This window comes from Hippocampus bargibanti, linkage group LG12, assembly GCF_051943395.1.
Source record: "Hippocampus bargibanti isolate YZ-2025 linkage group LG12, ASM5194339v1, whole genome shotgun sequence".
Taxonomy (NCBI): domain Eukaryota; kingdom Metazoa; phylum Chordata; class Actinopteri; order Syngnathiformes; family Syngnathidae; genus Hippocampus; species Hippocampus bargibanti.
The window spans coordinates 15,275,777-15,297,969 of record NC_142745.1 but is presented as its reverse complement, the minus strand read 5'-3'; the positions used below and the strand labels follow the sequence as shown (position 1 = coordinate 15,297,969).

The 22,193-nt window shown below is 44.0% G+C and overlaps 2 protein-coding genes across 2 annotated transcripts in view; one reads left to right on the top strand and one right to left on the bottom strand.

The window, feature by feature from the left end:
• Positions 1 to 382: 382 nt before the first annotated feature.
• Positions 383 to 22,193, bottom strand: part of cenpp (centromere protein P) — a 69,543-nt gene continuing 47,732 nt past the window's right edge. Inside the window, exons 7-9 of the mRNA XM_089009333.1 lie at positions 1,368 to 1,444; positions 709 to 800; positions 383 to 620 (exon numbers count right to left, since the gene is read on the bottom strand). Coding sequence (XP_088865459.1) covers positions 493 to 620; positions 709 to 800; positions 1,368 to 1,444 — 297 coding nt within the window. The 3' untranslated portion in view covers positions 383 to 492. The remainder of the gene's footprint in view (positions 621 to 708; positions 801 to 1,367; positions 1,445 to 22,193) is intronic.
• On the top strand, positions 2,121 to 12,915 carry ecm2 (extracellular matrix protein 2, female organ and adipocyte specific). The gene is made up of 12 exons (XM_089009332.1): positions 2,121 to 2,343; positions 4,942 to 5,079; positions 5,558 to 5,716; positions 7,646 to 7,837; positions 8,430 to 9,107; positions 9,394 to 9,509; positions 9,619 to 9,754; positions 10,244 to 10,401; positions 10,686 to 10,825; positions 11,525 to 11,637; positions 11,820 to 12,033; positions 12,113 to 12,915. The coding sequence occupies exons 2-12, from the start codon at positions 4,944 to 4,946 to the stop codon at positions 12,279 to 12,281; spliced, it is 2,211 nt and encodes a 736-aa protein (XP_088865458.1). The 5' UTR covers positions 2,121 to 2,343; positions 4,942 to 4,943; the 3' UTR covers positions 12,282 to 12,915.

The window sequence follows — 22,193 nt, the reverse complement described above, 5'->3', positions numbered from 1 at the left end:
ATGACAGGACACGATCACTCCTCATAACTGTCGTCGTATTTTACTTTTTTTCTTCCATAGAAATTAAAAAAGACCCAAAACACCGCGACCAGGAATATGCCAGAACGAAATTCAACCACAGAGACGCCAGGCGTGCAGCCACAACTTGGCATTCTTTATTATATCATGAATTTATTTTTCGTTCATATTTTCAGTAATTTTTCCGACTTGGCTCAGCAAGACAGAAAAGCAATGAACGATTAGACTCTGGAAAAAACAGCTCCAAGAGAGAACAGTCACTCGGTTTGTCTGCATGACGATAACTGCCCCCCAGTGGCCAAATCACACACATTAGAAGAAGCCAAGATGATTTCATTATGAAGGACAAAATGTAGAGACAAAGTACGATATTAGAGTGCAACTTTATTCAATAATTATTAATAAAACAATACGCGTGATTGTTCTTTTATCGGGAAACTGTAATGTATTTATGACATTTCCATGATCACGCATTTAATCAGTTATGAGTCCCACTGCTCGGATGACTTCCTCCAAGGCAGCTTCAGGCCCCAGCAGCCTCAGTAGGCTATGGAATGCTTTGGCGGCATTACCCACAGCCTGAGACTGGAACAGCTGCAAAGCTGTGGAGAAAATGATTCATATTATTAATATACTGACTCCAATTAATCTCCCCTTCTTGTCATATTGTGCAAGTGGGGTGCATCTCACCTCTATCTGGGATCTTTGTGAGCAGGTCCAATTTTGGGGTGACCTCGCCTTCTTTGGACACATCCACAGACCAGTGCACCAAAAATATACATCTGACATGAAAGAATGAAAAGGAAACCCTTTCAAAGTGGTGGAAAGAAGAGCACGTTCATTCAAATCCATATCTAATGTGTCACCTGCCCTCAGCATCCTGAGTCAGTGCAATTTGGAAGCTCTTTTGCGGGGGCTTAAAAATAGTCCAAAATTGCTTGCTCTAAGGGGTTAATTAACACTGTAGTTGAAATTGACTGATGAAAGAGACTGATTAACAAAATGCTGCGTTATAATTTCAATAGTGTAATTCATTGCCAAAACGTATTGATTTTCTCCCTTTGTTATTGCCGACTATTATTCTTGCTGTCATTGCCTTTTTATCGAGCATCTTCATCTTTATTAAGATCATCGAATTGCTTGTTCTGTAGCCAGAAGGGGACACAAGCCAGTGTCTTATTGTGCCGGTCCCAAGCCCGGAAAAATACAGAGGGTTGTGTCAGGAAGGGCATCCTATGTAAAAGCTTGGCCAAAACAAACATGCGAATCACACCTCTGAAGATGGAGGACTGATTCGCTGTGGCGACCCCTGACGGGAAAAGCCAAAAGGAAAAGAAGAAGATTCTTACCCGGGAAGATCAGGATGATGAAACGTCAGCAACGAGGAATTGTCGCCAGGAACACAAACCACATGCCCATATTTGGTCTACAAAAAAAAAAGCATACACACAGATGAGTATGGAGCCAGACACAGACACAGGCGAGCTGGCTGGCTACCAGTTCAATTTGTGCAGATGTGTGTGGTGTGCAATTAATCAGCAGGGGGCGTAACAAGCTTGGTTGAAACTAATTTAGTGCTGACCAGAGAAAGAAGGTAGGAGGGTTCTTCTCCTCTCCTGCTCTCTATCGATCCCCCAGTTGAAATGAGAGATCAAAGCTGACGTGGCACTTTCTCCCCCATCAACCACAACATATGGGAAGTCTATCATGACCCACAAGAACCAGAAGAAGAAAAGAAAAAGAGAAATAGAACGAGAGGAAGAATGTGCGTGTGCGTGTGTGTGTGTGTGTCCAAGATGTTTGCTGCGCTATCACAAGTTTTTGATAAAGGGGAAATAATAGTTCAAAGGACTGAGAGCTTTCAGGCCACATTTGATCCAAGCTGCAAATATTTCACTTTGGAACTTGTGTGTGTGTGTGTGTGTTTGTGTGTTGTTTTTTTTTTTTTTCAAATCAAATCGATATTTCCCAGCCTTTTTTGGTGGGCACCTTTTGGGACACTTGAGTGACATATTTCTGGCCCCATCATGAACTCTGACCTCCTTCCAGACCCGAGTGACGTTCCCCTTCGACACGCTCGCTCTCTTCCTCCCTCGCTCTCTCTTCTTACTTGCTTGCTTTGCTGCACCGCACTCGCTACGCAATCACCACTGAGACTCACACAGAAACATTTTTTTCTGGACAACACACAGATGTAGAGGAGCATATCTGAAGACATACAAACACATATACATACACACACACACACCTTTCAAGAAGCTTCCACAAGAGGAGGAAGAGGAGGAGGAGGAACGAGGGAGCAAGAATTTGGCCGTCAAAGTGCTGGTAAGGTCCACTTCCTGCCTGTCTGTCTATCTTGAAGTCATTAGCTCCGCCCCCCAGTGAACTTGTATTGTTTGGTGATGCTGAATTCTTAATTTGAGTATAGAATGTCTGATTAGCAACCCCGTCTAGTGGTCAGGCGGAGGTTTCATAGTTAGAAGTGTCGTCATCAGTATTTATGTAACAATTTTCCATTTTAGCAGGCAAGAACCTTATTTGGTCACCGAAGCCAGCGTTCAAAATGGACACCAGCAAGCCTCACTCAAAGCCAGCAGACCAAAGCTCAGCCTACGAAGCTACTTTGAATAAGTAGCATGAAATTTGGTAGACACATGTATCATGAGCAGACACACCAAAAAGTCTAAGAAGCGAGGCCAAACCAAAACACTTGTCTTGCTGTGTGTTTTGGTTTGAAGTAGTAGTGGCTATAATGTAACTATTTTTTCGTTATTATGAAAAAAAAAACAATGAACTCCGGTATGCCAGGGATTTGCAACAAGAAATTTTGTTGGCACATTTTCCCCATCCCGTGAGTACACCTGCAAAAATCTCAATGGACCACCCAAAAAAAACACCGGAAGCATCCTATTTTTGTTCAACATATATCAATATAATATCATATTATATTATATATTATATAATATCATATATACAGTAAAGTCTCGTTATATCGATATCGGATATATCGATAGCCCCGGTTATATCGATACTATTTCTATGCACGCACGGAGAAAATTACATGCAAACAGGGTCGGATATATCGATAGTCCCGGTTATATCGATATTTTTTCGGACTCCCTTGAATATCGATATAACGAGACTTTACTGTAATTAACCACTTTGTTTCTAAGAGAAAATTCTGGCGCAAAAATTCACAAATATTGAAAGTCGGCCATTTTAGTTGGAACCAAATGCTACCAAATTTGAAGCATGCACACCTGACAGATGGACAATGCAATCATTGTGAAAATCTGGAGTTTTTATGATTGTGTGTGGATGGAGGATGGCAACCAAGTTTTATAACCAAATTCATAAAAAATTATAACTTTGGGAAAAGCCAGGCCAGGTCAACCACCAAACTTTGTAATTAGCATTGAGAGCATAAAAATGGAATTTCAAAGTACTTAAATGAGTTTTACATGGTGGAATAATATGACTTGACCAAAGTTGAGAGATGTCACATGGTGAAATAAAATTGTTCTGGGGAGTGTTCTTAATAAAGTACATTAAAAATGTTACTTTAATGAGAAAAAAATGAGAGCAGCTCACATTGTCTGGCTTTCATTAAGACACACAATCACAGACACACACACAAAAATGAGAGCAGCTCACATTGTCTGGCTTTCATTAAGACACACAATCATAGACACACACGCACACACACGTACACACACACAGGCGCGCACACATTTTTTTTATCCTGCGTTTGAGCTCCATGTGAGCCTGCTCATCCAGGATCTTAAAGGGGGAAAATATTTTCCACGTCTCACATCTCCCCTCCTTCGACTTTCTTCTGTCTGAGGACAGATGAGGCACGAACTATTAGTCGTGCTCTAACTCCCCTTCTCTCCCCTCTCTCTCTCTCTCTCTCTCTCTCTCTCTCTCTCTCTCTCTCTCTCTCTCTCTCTCTCTCTCTCATGTCGAATAATTAAGCGCTTGACATGGTCCAACCGTCATGTCAGGTGTGACTTTTTACCGTCCACACGAGGGCAGCAGAAACAATTCACATGTTCACCAAGAACTGGAGTTGTGGTCAAATGGTTAGCAATAATGTGGTCTGCTTTTAAATGATTCCTGGGCTCACTTCTCTCAACCACTCACAAGTAATATGAAAATGTTTGTGCATGTTTGTATTTCGATAAGCATCAAGTTATGAAAAGTTATCTATCCATACACCCATCCATTTTCGAATCCGATTGTCCCCAAGGGGGTCACAAGTGTGCTGTAGATTATCCCAGCTATCGTCAGGCGGGTTATACCCTGATCTGGTTGCCAGCCATTCCGATTAAAAGTTAGCTCCAATAAATTAAAAAGATAATCTCACGGAAACATTTGTTACAAAAGGACAGCTGGAAATGCTCAAAATGGAAAATTCAAATTAAAATGGCTTGCTTTTTAAAAGACTTGCTTTTATTGTGGGTCTTATGATAAACAAGCTGAGCAAATTTCACATTGTCAACAGAAATTGACGAGGGGCTAAAAAGTATCATCTATCAGGTTACTGCACACATGATACATTTAGGAGGGATGTGACTCAAATGTTCAGTTTTTTGGTCTTTAAAGGACCCTGAAATTGGACCAAAAACCTGAAACCAAACTATCGTCGCAGTCCACAGAAAATAGCTTTATCTTCACATATTCACACCAAACTATCAGGTGTGTGTCGAGGTAGATCCTTTAATCATGACAGGACTTCAAACTACTAATTACACACAAACACACACGCACACACAAAAAAAGTATCTGAGGGCCAGTAACAGCACAAACATCCGTGTTGACACCAAGGTGCTGCAGGTAAAAATTTCCCATTGATAGACAGGAGGATAAGAAACATTTGGGGCTTGATGGTATGTGTGTGTGTGTGTGTGTGTGTGTGCTAAGGTATGAGGACAGGGCTGCTTATGGCAGCTGTATGGCTGCTTCTGTCTTTCACCGTGACGGACGCACAAAACGGGCGGGGAAAACCAAGCAAGCCGGATGGAGGAATGCGACGGATGAAGAGGAAACGGGACGGACCAGGTAAGAGGGTTTCACACAGAGATCTAGCCAAAAAAATATGTAATGAGGTATGAGGTATGAAAAATAAATAGGAGAAAGGATTGCTAATTAAAATCGACATCAGTGTTTCCTGCTATATGATAAAGCATTTTTAGCTCAACTGATTTTTACCACAATGATTATCTGTGGTAGCACTAGAATCTGTATGAAAGTTTTTTTTTCTTAAATCCTGACATGTGACAGTCACACCTCAGATAATACTATGATAGATCGTATCAGAACCTGAGTGATGAATCTCACCAGGTTTCGTTTGAAATGTATGCTCAGATAAATTTCAGATCTTCTTCATCAACTACTGTACGTGTGATCTCCGTGTGAAAGAAACTGACAAGGGAAGAGCAGACAATCCAGTGAGGGAGACATCAAGAATCGATTCGCAGCCGAAACACCATTTTTCACTTTTTTGGGCATTTGGCTGTTGTGGGTTCCGGTTTTGCAGGTCAAGCTGGAGTCAGATCAGGCCGCGTTAAACAACTTCGGAGCCGACACATTCCGAACAGTGCCCGGGTTCAGGCGCAGCCCGTTCAAGGCAACGTGGTACTGCTGGAGTCCTACAGGAACATACTGGAGCAACACTCCAGCTACAATGTTGTACCAGGTAAGGCATCTTTTCCTTTTGACATAATAAAGTGAATAATCATTTATCACATATGGATATAAACGATAGCTGGACTGCGGCATGGTGAGCTCCTTATCGAGCGAGCTCCGGAGGGGATGTCCGAAATGTAGACATCCGAATGGCGGCGGGACAATGCGGCGGTAGATGACTGCATAGGACAAAAGAAATGTTTCCGAAATAAAGATGGTATATCCTGCTTTGCTTTGACAAAGTAGCCACCAAATATAAGATTAGCAGCATCAATGACAGGCCAATGAATGAGTTAAATGTGTCCCCCATTTACTGCAACTCATTCACTGCCAGATTGCCACATTCAATACAACGTAAGAAACCTGAAACTTCTTCCCAACATTCGTAACATAGATTCTCTTCCCACCTTCAAGTCCCATCTCATAACCTATTTAAAATTGAATTTTCTGTGTAGCTCTCTCTCTTGTTTCTATTTATAATTGTATTTTATTTATTGCATTCTATTTGTGATTTTATTTTATTTATTATAGCACCTATGCTTGTCTGTGACTGTAAAGTGTCCTTGCCGAGCCTTGAAAGGCGCTTAAAATGTAATGTAGTATTATTATTATTATTATTATTATTATTACAGTAAAGTCTCGTTATATCGATATTCAAGGGAGTCCGAAAAAATATCGATATAACCGGGACTATGGATATATCCGACCCTGTTTGCATGTAATTTTCTCCGTGCGTGCATAGAAATAGTATCGATATAACCGGGACTATCGATATATCCGATATCGATATAACGAGACTTTACTGTATATTTATTATTATTATACATGCTGGACAAAAGGCAAATGCTGCCCCCTCGTGGAAGGGACAAACATTGCTAGCGGTCTGACCAGCACTTTATCGCCCCCCTCCTAGGAAAAACAAAACCGGAACTAATTCTGGAATGGTGCTCCATGTCATGCTTTTCAATTCCCGAAAAAATTTGGGAATCGCAGTGAATGAGTTAAAATGGCCACAAACAAGTGAGCTGACTCTGCGGCATTCTCACGCACATGCACGATAAACACACACCTGGCTCCCTTTGCTGTTGAAAGGTGCACTTAAGCACAAGGGAAGAGATGATGATAGCTTTGTCTGTGTCGGGCCTGATGCAAAAGCACGACAGTTGAGAACAGGACATAATTACGAGCACATCATCTCGTCGATGAGTGGCTGTTGGGCATGGGAGGCTGCTCGTGGAACTGGCAAACTTTCCGGCCACCATTTTGTGTAATTCTCCCCAGCATGATCTTGGAGCTTGGTTTTACTCTGTGGTGCTTTCTACTGTCTTTGTGACTGCTTTATTTCCTGCATAGTATAGCTGTCCATGTTAAGCGCTTTGTTACAGCTTCAACTGCTGTTAAAGCGCTATGTAAATCAATATGTATTGTATTGTATTGTATTCTGACGCCAATGTGAATCAGAATTCGGTTCAAGAATGGATTATGTGTGTTTAGATTTGCGGTCCTCAGACTTTTTCCCACAAAGACAATTTTTACCTCCACAAAAAGCACATTTTAATGTCCCAAGACGACTCATGTCACAAGCGTGGTCACAATGACTTAAACTTATATCCCAAGATCCCAAGTTAGAACAATAGGAACAATCAGTGGAGTGGCAGGGAGTACTCCTCTGCTCCCCCCAACCTGAGAGCAGGGACCTATCATAGCAGAGTCCGGCACCGCCATGTCTGGACAGTAGGGAGATATATAGGGCCTAAACTACCAGTAAGACTTTAGTTTGCTGACGAAGTTTCTTGGATAAGAAGTGAAACGTCCGACACCTTCAAAGAAGTACAGATGACGGCCGAAAAAACCTTTTCATCGATGGACCACTCCTGGACGACTGAGAGCTTACACAGACGTATCCCAAGATACCATTGTACTATTCGTGTGTGTGTAGGTAAACATGGCCAATGCGTGTTCCAAGGTATGACCATGTTCAACCAAGCCGTATGGTCTCCCACCCCGTGCGTCACGTGTTTATGCACGGGCGGGCGGGTGGTCTGCGACGAGCTGGCCTGCCCGCCAGTGACCTGCCATCGGCCGTTGCCGCCCCCCGCCGGCGAGTGCTGCCCTGTCTGCATGGACTCAGGTACTAACAGGTCGTGCGCATGCTGAGGTCAAAGTGAAAACACAGTGAAGTCATTATTGAATAAAACACTTCCAACTGATAAATGTTGACTAATCTATACTTGACGATAGATTATTCCTAAAAGACACTATATTAACATGTCGTGTTAACATACACAAGAGAAGTAAAAGTAAACATCTTGCAAATGTTTGCAACCTTGAATGAACCCTGCTAAGACTGCAACATTAGCAACCTTTGCATACATTTGCGGGATTTTAAATCTACTTCGGCTGGGAGATTATTTGTTGTGATCGTGATGAATTTCTGGCTGATTATAGCGAGCGTATTCATGTAATTAGATAGGTAGCGGCATGATATTGGGGGGGGGGGGGGAAGATGGTTATGTGACTAATTTCACATGTGATGTGCATGTATGACATGGTTATAAGTGTATGTGTTGACTGCACATATACACGTGATGTGGGATGTGGCCTGTCTGTCCAGCACACTAACACAGCCGTCTGTCTGTTCATATCCTGTCTGTCTTTCCATTCTTCTCTCATTTCCGATCTTTTTTCCTCCACTTTTCCCCTTCCTACCACCCCGGCCTCAGACCTCGACCTCAGTTTGGAACTTTCTGGTGACTCCCCAGCACCCCGTGACCATGACGGCCAACGCTTCATCACCACGACCCCCCGGCTCAGCCAGGAGGAAATACAGCGTATCCTTTGGCGGGAAGAGGAGGAGCATTTGGAGGAAGAAGAGCAAGCGAGGAAGCAGGAAGAGGTAAGGAAGAGAAAGAGGAAGGAGAGGAAGGAGCAAGGGGAGAGGCAGAGGAAGATGGCGGAGGAGGAGAAGAGAAGGAGAGAGAAAGAAGAGGAGCAGAGAAAGATGGAGGAAGAGGGGAAGAGGAAGAAAATGGAAGAGGAGAGGAGGAAGGGGGAGAATGAAGCATGGGAGAGAGAAAAAAAGCTCAGAGAGGAAATACTGCAAGAAGAGGAGGAGGAGGAGGAGGTGTGGTTGAGAGGAGATGTCTTCCAAATGCTCCCCAGGGAAGACGAAGAACCCGAGGAACCGGATCTCTCCCTTGCTCCCATCCCAAGACCCCCTATGGCCACGAAGGATGAGGTGAAGGAAGAGGAAAGTGAGGACGAGAAGGAGGTGGTGGCAAGGGAAAGAAGTCTTCCCCCCGGCTGCGAAATCACGGACGTCACGCTGACTTGTGACAATGCCAGACTGACGTCCTTCCCTCCTCTCCTCATGCCACACCTCAAATCTCTAAGCTTGGAAGGTGAGTGTTGCATCTTCTCCTTCACACCACATCGATGGTGTTGGATGTTCACACCCACCAAAAACAAAAACAAACAAACAAAAAAGTATGTTGAAGAATATTTAGGAGCGTGGTGGACTTTCACCCTGCTGCAAAGCTACACAATGCAATTAATACTGTCCCTGCCCCCCCAAAAAACAAAACAAAGAGAAAACGATAATTAGCTGCAGCTAAACACTGGTAGATGTCACTAGTCGCCATGCGTTCGCTTTCATGCTAAAATTTGTATTTGTATTTTCTTTCGCAGGCAACAACATCAGCAGCATCCCGGCAGAGGCTTTCAACGGCATTCCCAACCTGGAATGGATCAACTTGAAGAAGAACAAACTCACGTCCGCAGGGATCGATCAAAGAGCCTTTAAAGTGAGACACGCCAGCATACTGTATACGTCACATACCGCCACAATCTTTTTATTCGGAATCGACGTAAGCCAGAAATTCATTTCCCTGTCAATCAACGCCCGTGTGCCAGAGTCTGAAGCTATTGCGACGTCTGTACTTGGACGGGAACCTTCTCGAAGTGGTTCCCGCTAGTCTCCCACTGAGCCTGCAGGAGTTGAAAATCAACGAGAATCGACTGCAAAAGATCCACAGGAACACTTTCCAAGGTGATACCACATCGTACATAACGACTGTGGGATTATTATCGCCACCATTTTTTTTCCCGATAGAAATTGAACGAAAGCCAAATAGCTGACAGCAGAACTTCATGTATTGTAATTTCTGCACATCATAGACTCATTTATCGTATTGCGCCTGAAGTTATTCACATCGAATCACGTTACGGTTGTGAGAATATATCCTGTTGCATCGTAAGAGAGGTACATCATTTTGCGTTGTAATTGTAGCGGCTCGAATTTCATCTCATTGTCATCGTATTGCCATTGGAGTGAATTGTATCGTTATTGGAATCTGACTAAACCGTATCACATCACATTTTACTTGGCACGGATAATCTAGCACGGCATCGTAATTGGTCTACATTGTATCGTACGGCATCGCGCGACAATTCAACGGAAGGGTGTGGAATCCTCCGATGGCGATCGGTGTATCGATAGTCCTGTAACGTGTCAATGTACACTTGAGCGTGCTTACAGGTCTGGCGAGTTTGATGATTCTGGAACTGGAGGCTAACCTTCTGAGCGAGGCCAACGTGGACCCCGAGGCCTTTAAACCCCTGGTCCAGCTGTCCTACCTTCGACTAGGACGAAACCACTTCCGAATAATGCCGCAGGGCCTCCCTCCTTTACTCCTGGTACGTGCTTATCTATGCGTCATCTGCTGCCTTCTGACAATTACATTTTGACGGGCAGTCAGATATATTTTGGAGATTTATGTGACAGTGAGGACGGCTCTGACAATCCACAGTGAGATCTGACAAATAAACTTGACTGACGCCACGCAGTGTGAGCCGAATGTCTAAAACCAACCCGACTTGTGGTGTCCCCACCCTCCATCCCCCACTTTAAACCAGTAGAAACATAAACCAAATGTTGAAATGTACAAAAGAAAATATGAAAATGCTGCTGCTTCCTTTAGGAGTTGTACTTGGAGAACAACCTAATTGAAGAAATCCCGGCGGGCGTCTTCAACAACAGCAAAACCCTCAACGTGCTTTCCCTCAGGCACAACAGGTTGGAAGAGACCAAGATCGCCCCACTGGCCTGGATCCACCACAGGTCTGGCAACGTGTGTGGAATGCTAACCACGATAACAACTGCTACGCTGATATAGTATATACTGTAACAACAAGGCAAAATCAGTACGGGTTCCCCTGTGGTCAGCCATCATTTCATACTGGAATGTGTCAAATGTCAACATGATAACACTCAGTACGGTAATATTAAGCATGCTAACAACACGCTTAAAAAGCTGCCAGGCAGCTAGTTTTAACATTGTACCTTTTACTCAAATTAGACTCTACAAAAAGATTGGACAACATGCGAACAATCTGACAAACTGACAGCTGTCACAACAATATAACATTTTGACAAAATGAAAAATGACAAAACTGGTACATGTAAGGACTTTTCAAATCTTCAAAAACCTTGAATGTTTGTTTATGACTTGAAATGGTGTTTATCTGTTACAGAACATACACATACAGATATACATTTACAAAATCTGACATTTAACAATTTGCAAAGCGCTCAGGCAGAGCCATCAGGAATTCACATCAATCCTACTAGTCAGCTAATGTTTCGATTTTTTTTTTCGTTTCACGACCTTCAACGGCGCATGACTGACGGCTGAGTTATTATTTTTGGCTGGAGCGCTCGCCCGAGTGCTTTGTCTTGAGTGAGTGAGAATTTCGGGAGATGTCTTCTGAGCTAAAAAGTCTTCTGCCCTTCACTAGTCATGATGTTTCCTCGCCACAGGAGTCTGGAGTCCCTGGACCTATCCCACAATAGGCTGCACCTGGTACCATCGTTCCTGCCCAAGTCACTAGTTCACCTTGTGCTGGTGGGGAATCGCATAGAAAGGATCCCTGGTGGGTGGACATCACCACACACACTGTACCTGCATAGACAATGCATAACCTAAATTTGAAACCTGAACCCGAAAACTTGAATCTACCAATAGTACAACAAATGTTAATACGCTGACATCCTACTGATTGACACCAAAGATGGACACAGCCTAACATTTGCCAATGTCCCGAATGGACCTCAGGCTTTGTGTTTGCACACATGGATCCGGGACTAGAGTACCTGTATCTCTCTTACAACAAACTGGACGGTGAGGCCATTGAACCTGAGTCCTTCTTCGGGTCTTACCACTCCATGGTGGAACTGTGTCTGGACCACAACCAGCTGCTCAGCGTGCCTTCGGGTATCAACGAGATGACTAACTTGCACTTCCTCAGACTCAACAACAACAAGATCAGGTAAGCACGGGACCCTACCTCGATCTTAATCATCGTTTTATATTTATCCTACCTTCGCAAAATGTCACCTATCTTGCAGGAGCATTCCCGAGGAGGGCATCTGCGATCCGGAACGCAACAGCGATTCTACGTTGGTGGCCGTCAGGCTGGAGAACAACTTGATCGACCCGCTCAAAGTTTCCCCCTCTGCATTTTCTTGCGTGCGCTCATCATCCAGTGTGGTCTTAAAACCCCAGAAAACCAAATGACACCAGCCAACAAACGCCTTTGCAACTGTTCAATGTTTTTTTAACCAGCGGCCACACATATTGATTTTAAACCCTTCACTGTAATTTTGGGATTTAGATAAAATGATGTAATTTTAGGTCACAATAGAAAACATCTTTCACACAGCTCGCCCGAGTCTCCTTAAGTCTCCAGTGTTGCCGGTTTGCCTGAAAGAAATGGACACTGTGTGGAAGGCAAAGTTTTGGATTTCTGAGATACCACCAGAGGTGTAACAGTTGCTGCGTGAAGCCTGGGGAGTTTAACACCTGACACTCACCTTGACTGAGATCCACTGTGACTCTCAGACATTTTATTTCACTTCTCTATGAGTTTTACTATCTCAGTCAGTTTCTTTTTTTCTTCTCAATTTTCACATAGCTATTGTCGCCTAGATAAGACTTCGACACTTGATGATGGTGCCATTTGCACCAAATAGAGCAACAGGGGTGGGGGTTGGGAAGAACAATACTTAAAACTCTTGAATAAACACCACAAAAGGGTCTACGTTCTGCTGTTAGGCGAGGATCATAGTCCACACATTTGTAGCGTATTTTGTTGACATTTTCAAGTCTGAGGGAACTGCCAAATATTTTCCAATAAACACATTCAACATTGTGCCAGGGGCTTTGCATTGTCCTCATTTGCACTGATTAGCACAAGCTAAGCTAACAGCAATCATTTTTCGTCTCTCGGCTGCAAGTCACCCATGCTTGAATGTTTTCTCGCACACACAAAAGTTGCATGATTCAACTTTATAGTCACATTTTCCAGTGACAGCCCGCCCTCTTTTGACTTTTATCGAAAATCACACGGAGGCAGCCACATCAGAACAATCCAAAGGAAGAAAAAGTGAGAGAGATAGAAATAAACATTTGAAGTCAATTAGCAGCCTACATGACTTACCCAACGCCAGATAACTGAGCACAGATGAAAAGTCGAATGGACGAATGAAATGTGCTTGGCGCCCCGGATTACGTTTCAATAAAGTCAATAAACGATTTTGTTTGAGTCCAGAATAAAAACACCCGATGACCCTGCAAACCGTTATGTTTTGGGCCTCCAAAATGACATACAATACAATACATTAAAATGCATACATTTAAATGATCAAAATCCTCAGAATGTCGTCCTCCATGAAAGTAAATTGTTGGAGTGTTGGGGAAATCCCAGGAATGAGAAAGGAGAATGTCAATGTTCTGAACTCCGATGTCAATGTCAGTTCTGGAAAGTTCGACATAACCCTGACACAAAATGACCCAGGGGCCGTACTTAGCGCACTCCAGACCTCCAGGGCAAAAAGTGAGGTTTCCGTGGTAAACGGTTGTCAAAACATAGTCGAAACTTCCTCAATCCACAAGTTGCCAGCCAGCCCAAATGTGGGCTTTGTTTTGCCACACTTCGAAAGACTGAGCGCCTGCCAGAGACACGTCTACTCCAAGCGGGATGGGGTAGCTTCCCTCCTTCCCGCGCCATCGGGAAATAATTCCTCACGTGGAAATGACGCTACTGCTGTGGCAAACCAGGAGAATGATAAGAATGAATGATCGATGAAAAGGTTTCTTCAGCCGTCATCTGTACTTCTTTGAAGGTGTCGGACTACTCCCTGCAGCTTCTCCACTGATAGTTCCTGTCGTTCTGACTAACGACTGGCCTGATTGCCCCACTTCGACCGGTATCACCTCATCAGTATTACTAATCCTATGTTGCCTAAGCAGGCTATTGTATGAACGATCCAAATTGAACCTTACCCCACCAAACCGGTTTAATGAAGGATTTAGTTGTTTTATGAAAACTTTACAATCCAAAAAAGGCTAGTTGGTTCTGTTTAATGTCCTCACGAGTAAATGTAATGTTGATGTCTACCGAGTTGAGGTGATCTGTGAAGGATTGAATTTCTTGTTTTTTAATTATGACAAAAGTATCGTCCACATATCTAAACAGCGTCTAGGTTTTGTCCCCGGGAAGGATGTGAGGGCCTGCTTCTCCATCTCTTCCATGTATAGATTAGCCAGTATGGGTGAAACTGGTGAGCCCATAGCACAACCATGAATTTGTTTGTAAAATTTCTTCCTAAATTGAAAATACATAGTATTAAGGCAGATTTCCAATAATTGGCAGATGTGGTCCGGTTTAAGTTTGGTTCTTTCATGCAGAGAAACGTCCGCCAGCAGTCTCGTCCTCACCACTGAGACTGCTGCTGGGGTTGGGACAGATGTAAAGAGAAAAGTCACATCGTAAGATGCCAATGTTTCCTCAGGTTCCAACCTGAGGTCTTTGATCCTCTCTACAAACCCTGTGGTGTTCTCTACGTGATATTCTGTGTTACCAACCAACGGAGCTAAGATAGTTTTTAAATATTTGGCTACATGTGAGCGGTTCAGTGCGGTCCTCCATAATTGCAAACATTGTGACCGACGCAGGCGATCCACGCGTGGATGGAGTAAAGCAGTTGACTTCTATATTAGCTTAGCCTGTCACCTGCCGTCAAAAGCCAGAGTGGCTTGCATGTATTCTATTTTCACACGATTCCAACACAGGTCCATAAATAATGCCACGTGGACCCAATTGTCAGTTTTTTGGCTCTGAATATCAACACTGCAACGGAAGTGAAATGGAACAAACAAGTAATGCTTTAACTGCAGACATTTGGCTTTCATTTGAAGCTATTTACTTCTCAATCAGGACACCGATGAAGGAATGACAATATTTTTGTGTATGTGCCTCCCACATTTGAAGGCGGGGCGTGACGTTAACCTGATCTGTGTCATATTTGCTGGCAAAAAAATTAGGCGGTCATAATGTTGAAAACAATGCTGTGGAGTTTTTTGGGTGAAATCTGTTTCGGTGGCAACGGGCTGTTTTCCAAGAAAACACTGCTCACAGAGGGTCTAAACATGCACAAAAACACAAGAAACTTCAGGCCTGTCAAAATCATCAATATCTTAAGAGTTCATTCTTCATTAAAAATGTTATTTTTTGTTAATCTAAGTAGCATCCCATTTCACGGTAAGATCAGAGCATTGTCATCAAATGGTGAGTATAGTTTTTGCTTTTTTGAATGTTGCTGTGGCAATGACCATTTTGTGTTTGGGAGCCTTTTACTGAGCGAGTTGCTTGTTCTGTAGACACAAAGGGACATAAGTCTTCTTGTGCCGGTCCCAAGCCCAGATAAATACAGAGGGTTGTGTCAGGAAGGACATCCGACGTAAAAGCTTGGCCAAAACAAACAGGCGGATCAAACCTCTAAAGATGGAGGACACTGATTTGCAGTGGCGACCCCTTGCAGGGAAAAACCGAAAGGAAAAGAAGAATCTGAGTAGCATCCACTACAAAGTCTCCACAAAGTAACCCCGGGAGTATGTTTCACCTCGATCTACATAAAGTTGGAGGTAAATATTGTAATGATATGAGCAAATCGTATTTGCATGTTCTACTAGTGATGCCTGGCTTTAGATCAAAGGAGCATGCGCGCTGCTCCAAGTCAGTCTGATGAGAGCCTACGAGAGCCACACATGTCAATTGCCTTCTCCCTCCAACCAACACAGCCGTCCTAATAAAGAACCTCAACTCTATCCAGAAGTTGTATCATTTACCGAACCCACTTACACAAAGCAACACATGGTGTCAGAATTGGACTGGAAGACAAGAGGACGATAAAAGGACTTGGAACGGAAGATTCCACGGAGGAAAGACATTGAGCACAACCCACGGCAGAAAACCAGTTGGACATCAAAGGCAAGTTATTTGGACTGAATTTTCAACAGTTGTCAGAGTTATGTGCTGAAATCCAAATATCTGGACTGGAAAGAGAGCAACTTACAGGAAAGACTCGAGGCCAACTAATTAATATTGTGTCAACCTACATTGAAAGAGCTGAATTAGAGCTAGAAGATGGAGGAATATCAGATTTGCTACGTGTAAAGGACTTGATTGAAAGTATAAAAGATTTTGAACTAGGAATAGCCAAACCAAGTGAAAAAGGTCGGGATGCAGTGCGAAAGAGAAGCATAGTGCCCCCAGACACTGCCCCCTGGCGCAAAGATTTCAAAATATCTGGACAAATAGGTGAACTCGGACAAAAAGATAAACTCACATTTCCTAATTTGGTCAGACAGATAGAAAGTGGGCTCAGTAAAGGCTACCAGGGGGATGAGATCATTGATGCAGTGGTTCGTGCCATAACACCAGGTCTGCAGTTGAGAAGCTACCTCGAAGGGAAAGAAAATCTCACCCTACCTTCTTTACGAAGGATTCTCCGATCTCACTATCAAGAGAGAGGAGCCACTGAATTGTACAAGCAGCTCTCATCGGAAGTGCAGACTAATAAAGAGTCCCCACAGAAATTTCTACTGCGTGCGATGGATCTTCGTCAAAGGATTCTTTTTGCATCTCAAGAGGCTGAATCAGGGGTGAAGTATGATCCCACGTTGGTACAGAGTTTATTCCTGCACACAGTTCTGACGGGGTTACAGAGTGACAATGTAAAGAGTGACATGCAACCTTTCCTCCTGCTAACCACCACATCAGATGAAGTACTGTTAGAAAAATTAAACATGGCATGTGCAAATGAAAAAGAGCGACAGGAAAAAAAGAAAAATGCTGCTGCACGGGTGACAACGCTGAACACTGTCCAGTTAGATGATACACCAGTCCCGATTGGGAAGAAGACAGTCTTAAAGCAGAATACTTTTACTGTGCCGAATGAACTCCTTTCAGAGATCAAAGAGATGAGGTCAGAGATGATGCTGTTAAAAGAGCTGCGTGCAGAAGTGTCCCAGATCAAAGAGACTATTCAGAAACCAACAGCCACTTCTCAGCCCACCAGCGGAGGACCTGAACGCCTGCCTGACCACTACCCTGAACAGGTCGCCTTCACTCCACCTTCACAATATCAGGTAGATCCACCAGCCAGGCACTACTACACCCAGCACTCCCCATCAGCTCTTCAGCAGTACCACCCAGCACCAGGCCCCAGGTCGATGAGGGGGGCAGCACAGTTCCAGCAGCGGTTCGCCCCTCAGCAGTACTACATGCCCCGTCGCCCTCAGCCCAGGTGTTATTCTTGTATTCAGACAGGTGAAGAATATTGTCAGCACTGTTTTAAATGTGGAAGTAGTGAACATTTCAGAGCAGGCTGCAAAGCACAGAACTCAGCTAGGAACCATGCTTTAAACTAGAAAGGGTTACCCCAGTGGGACATGGTGTGACCACAGAGACAGTAAGCCCCACACATGTGGCCCCGTTCAGAAGAGACATAAGCAGTCATTTGTCGAGCGTACAGATAAGAAACAGTGTGGCAAATTACCTTCGGTCAGGGAGTTAGTGGGGAAGAAATGTCTTATTCGGTGCTTTTTGGGTAACAAAAGGGTTGAAGCACTCTGGGACTCGGGGTCCCAGGTGTGTGCTGTAGATGAGTTATGGAAACAAATGAACTTACCTGACGTGTCATTGAAAAATGTGAATGAGCTTATTGACCCTGATAACACTCTCAATATTGTGGCAGCTAATGGAACGGATATGCCTTATGTAGGATGGCTTGAGATACCATTTAAACTTGGTGCTAATGATCCAGGGCTACTTGTACCAGTATTAGTACTAAAAGGTGACCAGCAACAGTGTCCTATCATAGGGTTTAATGTCATTGAGCGTCTTGTGTTAGATAGCCTCTCTAATGAGTCACAAACAGGGGATACAGAAAAGCTCTTGAAATCGGTTAGACTAGCTTTTCCCCACCTTAAGCGCAATAAAGCTGCCACTTTCATAAAAGCAGTTAGTCTGGGACAAGCACAAGAGTACCGTGTAAAAACAACAAATGAGAGATTCACTATAGCCAGGCATAGCTCACTTATTATTCCATGCAAAGTACAGGCTAAGCCCTTTAAGGAAGATGTTACATTGGTTTTTGAGCCAAGTGAAAACCCACAGTGGCCAGATGGCCTCGAGCTTTGTGACTCGTTGGTCTCAGTAAAGGCAGGTTCCATCCCTAGGATAGTTGTTAGTGTCCAGAACCCTACTAATCATGATATTAGGTTTCCAGTAAAGGTTATTATTGGTACAGTGCAGTCAGTAGGGTCTGTCTACCCAGCTAACATATTTAAAAGGGACCTTCCTTCAGCGGTTGTCAATGAGGTCCATGTCCAGAATACCACCATCGCTCTCAGTGAGCAGTGGGACCCCCCAATTGACCTTTCTCATTTGGACGAAGATAAAAGAAAGACCGTTCAGCAGATGTTGAGAGAGGAATCGGCATCATTTTCAAAATCGGACGACGACATAGGGTGTGTGGAAAACCTACAAATGGACATTTTGTTGAAAGACACTGAGCCCGTTTCAAAGACATATATGTCTGTCCCAAAGCCAATGTACAGAGAGGTGAAAGATTATTTACAGGACTTGATAGCGCAGGGGTGGGTGGAAAAGTCCACTTCCTCCTACTCATCCCCTGTCGTCTGTGTCAGGAAAAAAGATGGTACACTGCGCTTATGTATTGATTACAGAGAGCTGAACCGGAAAACACACCCTGACCGGCACCCCATCCCACGGGTACAGGACGTGATGGATAGCCTTGGGGGTAACACCATCTTCTCGCTGCTGGACCAAGGCAAAGCATACCACCAGGGGTTCATGTCCAAAGGGAGCCGACACCTGACGGCCTTCGTGACCCCTTGGGGCCTTTATGAATGGATTCGAATCCCGTTTGGACTCATGAATGCACCAGCAGCGTTCCAGCGGTGTATGGAACAATGTCTGGAGGGGTTACGGGACGAAATATGTGTCCCCTATCTTGATGACATTCTTGTTTTCAGCGGGACATTTGACAACCACGTTGAGGACGTTAGACGAGTGTTGCGACGTCTCAGGGAAAATGGAATAAAACTCAAAGCCCGAAAGTGTGACCTCTTCAAGCCGGAAGTGAGGTACCTCGGCAGGATTGTCTCTGCTGAGGGGAGCCGAATGGACCCGGCAGATACAGCAGCAGTGCGTGCCCTGAAAAACAAGCAGCCAGGCACTGTCGGTGAGCTTCGAGCCATTTTGGGTCTATTAAGCTATTATAGGCAATACATCAAAGATTTCTCTTGTATCGCTAGTCCCTTGTATGCTTTGCTTAAAGCCCCTCTGAATGTTGAGACTCAGCAGCATCAAAGACAAAAATGGAAAGTGAGACATAACAGTGTGTCTTCCAACACACGTATTGAGTGGAGTGATGAGCATCAGTCAGTGTTAGAGCAGCTAATAGACTGTTTAGTTCAACCACCAGTTTTAGGTTTTCCTGACTTCGCGCATCCTTTCATTTTGCATACAGATGCCTCTAACCGGGGTTTAGGTGCTGTGTTGTACCAAAGACAAAATGGCAAACTTCGCGTGATAGCCTATGGCTCTCGGACATTAACTGCAGCTGAGAAGAATTATAACTTACACTCGGGCAAGTTGGAATTTTTGGCGCTTAAGTGGGCGATCACAGACAAGTTTCGTGATTATTTGTACTATGCACCATTCTTCACTGTGTATAGTGACAATAATCCACTCACGTATGTACTGTCGACTGCTAAGTTAAATGCAACTGGGTGCAGGTGGGTCGCAGAACTTTCTGATTTTAATTTTACTGTTAAATATCGTCCCGGTAAGGAAAATGTTGATGCAGACAGTTTATCTAGGATGCCCCTTGATATGGTAACATATATGGAAGGATGTACAAAAGAAATGTCATATGATGCTGTGAGTGCTGCCGTATAAGCGGTTGACCAACAGAACGAGTCTAGTGCAGCTTGGTCTATGGGAATCTCAGCTACGTGTGCCGAGGTGTCACTAAACAAACCGATAGCCCCATTGACTGTTGGACAGATCAAGCTAGATCAAGAGACTGACCCCATTATAGGACATATTATTAGATACAAATTGGCGGAGACGAAACCGCTAGGTACTGAACTAAGAAAGCATTGTCCTCAAGTTGTTTGTCTTGTGAGGGAATGGGACAAGCTACACTTTAATGACAGAGGTGTTTTGTACAGAAAAACGGCAAACAGAACCCAACTACTGCTTCCTGAAAAACACAAGGTGACAGTGTTAAAAGAGCTGCATGATGAAATGGGCCACCATGGTGTAGAAAGGACTCTTTCCCTTGTAAGGGATCGTTTTTACTGGCCCTTTATGCAAAAAGAAATAGAGGACTATGTACTGAGAGAGTGTGTGTGCCTAAAACACAACAAGCCCAACCGTGAGACCAGAGCCCCTCTCACTAATATTGTGACTACTCAGCCTTTTGAACTTGTCTCCGTTGACTTTTTGCATCTTGACAAATGTAAGGGTGGTTATGAATACGTGCTTGTGCTAGTAGACCATTTTACACGTTTCGCTCAAGTTTATGCTACAACGTCCAAATCTGGCAAAACAGCGGCAAACAAAATCTTTAATGACTATGCTTTAAAGTTTGGGTTCCCCCTTCGAATTCACCATGATCAGGGTGGTGAATTTGAAAATCAACTTTTTGCTCAACTGAAGGAATATTGTGGGGTTGCGGGTTCAAGGACAACCCCCTACCACCCACAGGGAAATGGACAGGTTGAACGATTTAATCGAACACTGATCCAGATGTTAAAGACACTGACAGAGAAACAAAAGAGTAACTGGAAAGACTCACTAAACAAACTCGTTTATGCTTACAACTGTACCAAAAGTGAGGTGACAGGGTTTTCACCTTTTTACTTACTTTATGGACGTTCACCACGTTTGCCAGTTGATATGTTGTTTAGTTTGAATCCAGACTCTAACCAGGGTGACACCAACCAGAAGGACTATGTGAAGAAGTGGAAACAGGGCATGGAGGAAGCGTATGCGATCACGCAAGAAAATAACAACAAAGCTGCTGTCAGGAGTAAGAGACTATATGACAGTAAACTGAAGTATTCTACCCTGTTGCCCGGTGATCGTGTTCTGGTTCGAAACTTAACCCCACGCGGAGGTTCAGGCAAACTGAGAAACCACTGGGAGGATGTTGTTCATACAGTGGTTCGTCAAGTCAGCCAAGACATTCCAGTTTATGAGCTGAAACCTGAGAGGGGGAAGGGCAGATCTAGGATACTCCACCGCAATCTCTTGCTGCCATGTGATCATTTGCCATTAGAGACTTCACTACAGTCCCAGTCCAAGGAAAAGTCCACTCGGCAACGACCGAACAAGATGCCGGAAATGGATCCGGAAGAGGATGATCAGGAGGATGAGTATTATCCAGTGTTGCATCGCCAGAGCACCCGACCAGACTCACCAGAACCGCGGGACGTGAGCTTCGTGGAGACAACCCACCATGATGACAATCAACTGGGGAATGAACTGCCGGGGACAGAGCCGGGAGCTGCGGAAGTTGACCAACCTCAGGAGGGCAACATTGGTCCGGAAAATGATTCACCTGTGACGGTGTGTCCCCCTTTTCCCCAGCCAACCCCCAGTAATCCTGATATTGGGGGAAATCAACGGCCACGACGAGAACACAGGAGACCCAAGGTATTCACGTATGATCGCCTTGGTTCGCCATCTTGTTACAATGTAGGGACAGTACCATATCATGGTGAACAGACAATGCCTTGGATGTATGGCGCACACCCCTATTATGCCACGAAATACTACAGAAATGGTTAATCGACACTTCGGTTTAATAGAACAGTGAGATGGAAACAAGAAGACCCCGATGAGCCCTGTATAAGTAAAACGGAATGTATGAAAAGAGTTCCAGTCTGTGAATTGTTGATTGTTATAATGTAAACAGAATGTATGAAAAGAGTTCCAGTCTGTAAACTGTTCATTATTATAGTTCATATTTGGATGCAGTTCATAATACCGTGCGTCATTGTTTTGGGCACGTCGTCCAGCGCATTTATGTATTTACTAGTACATATGTT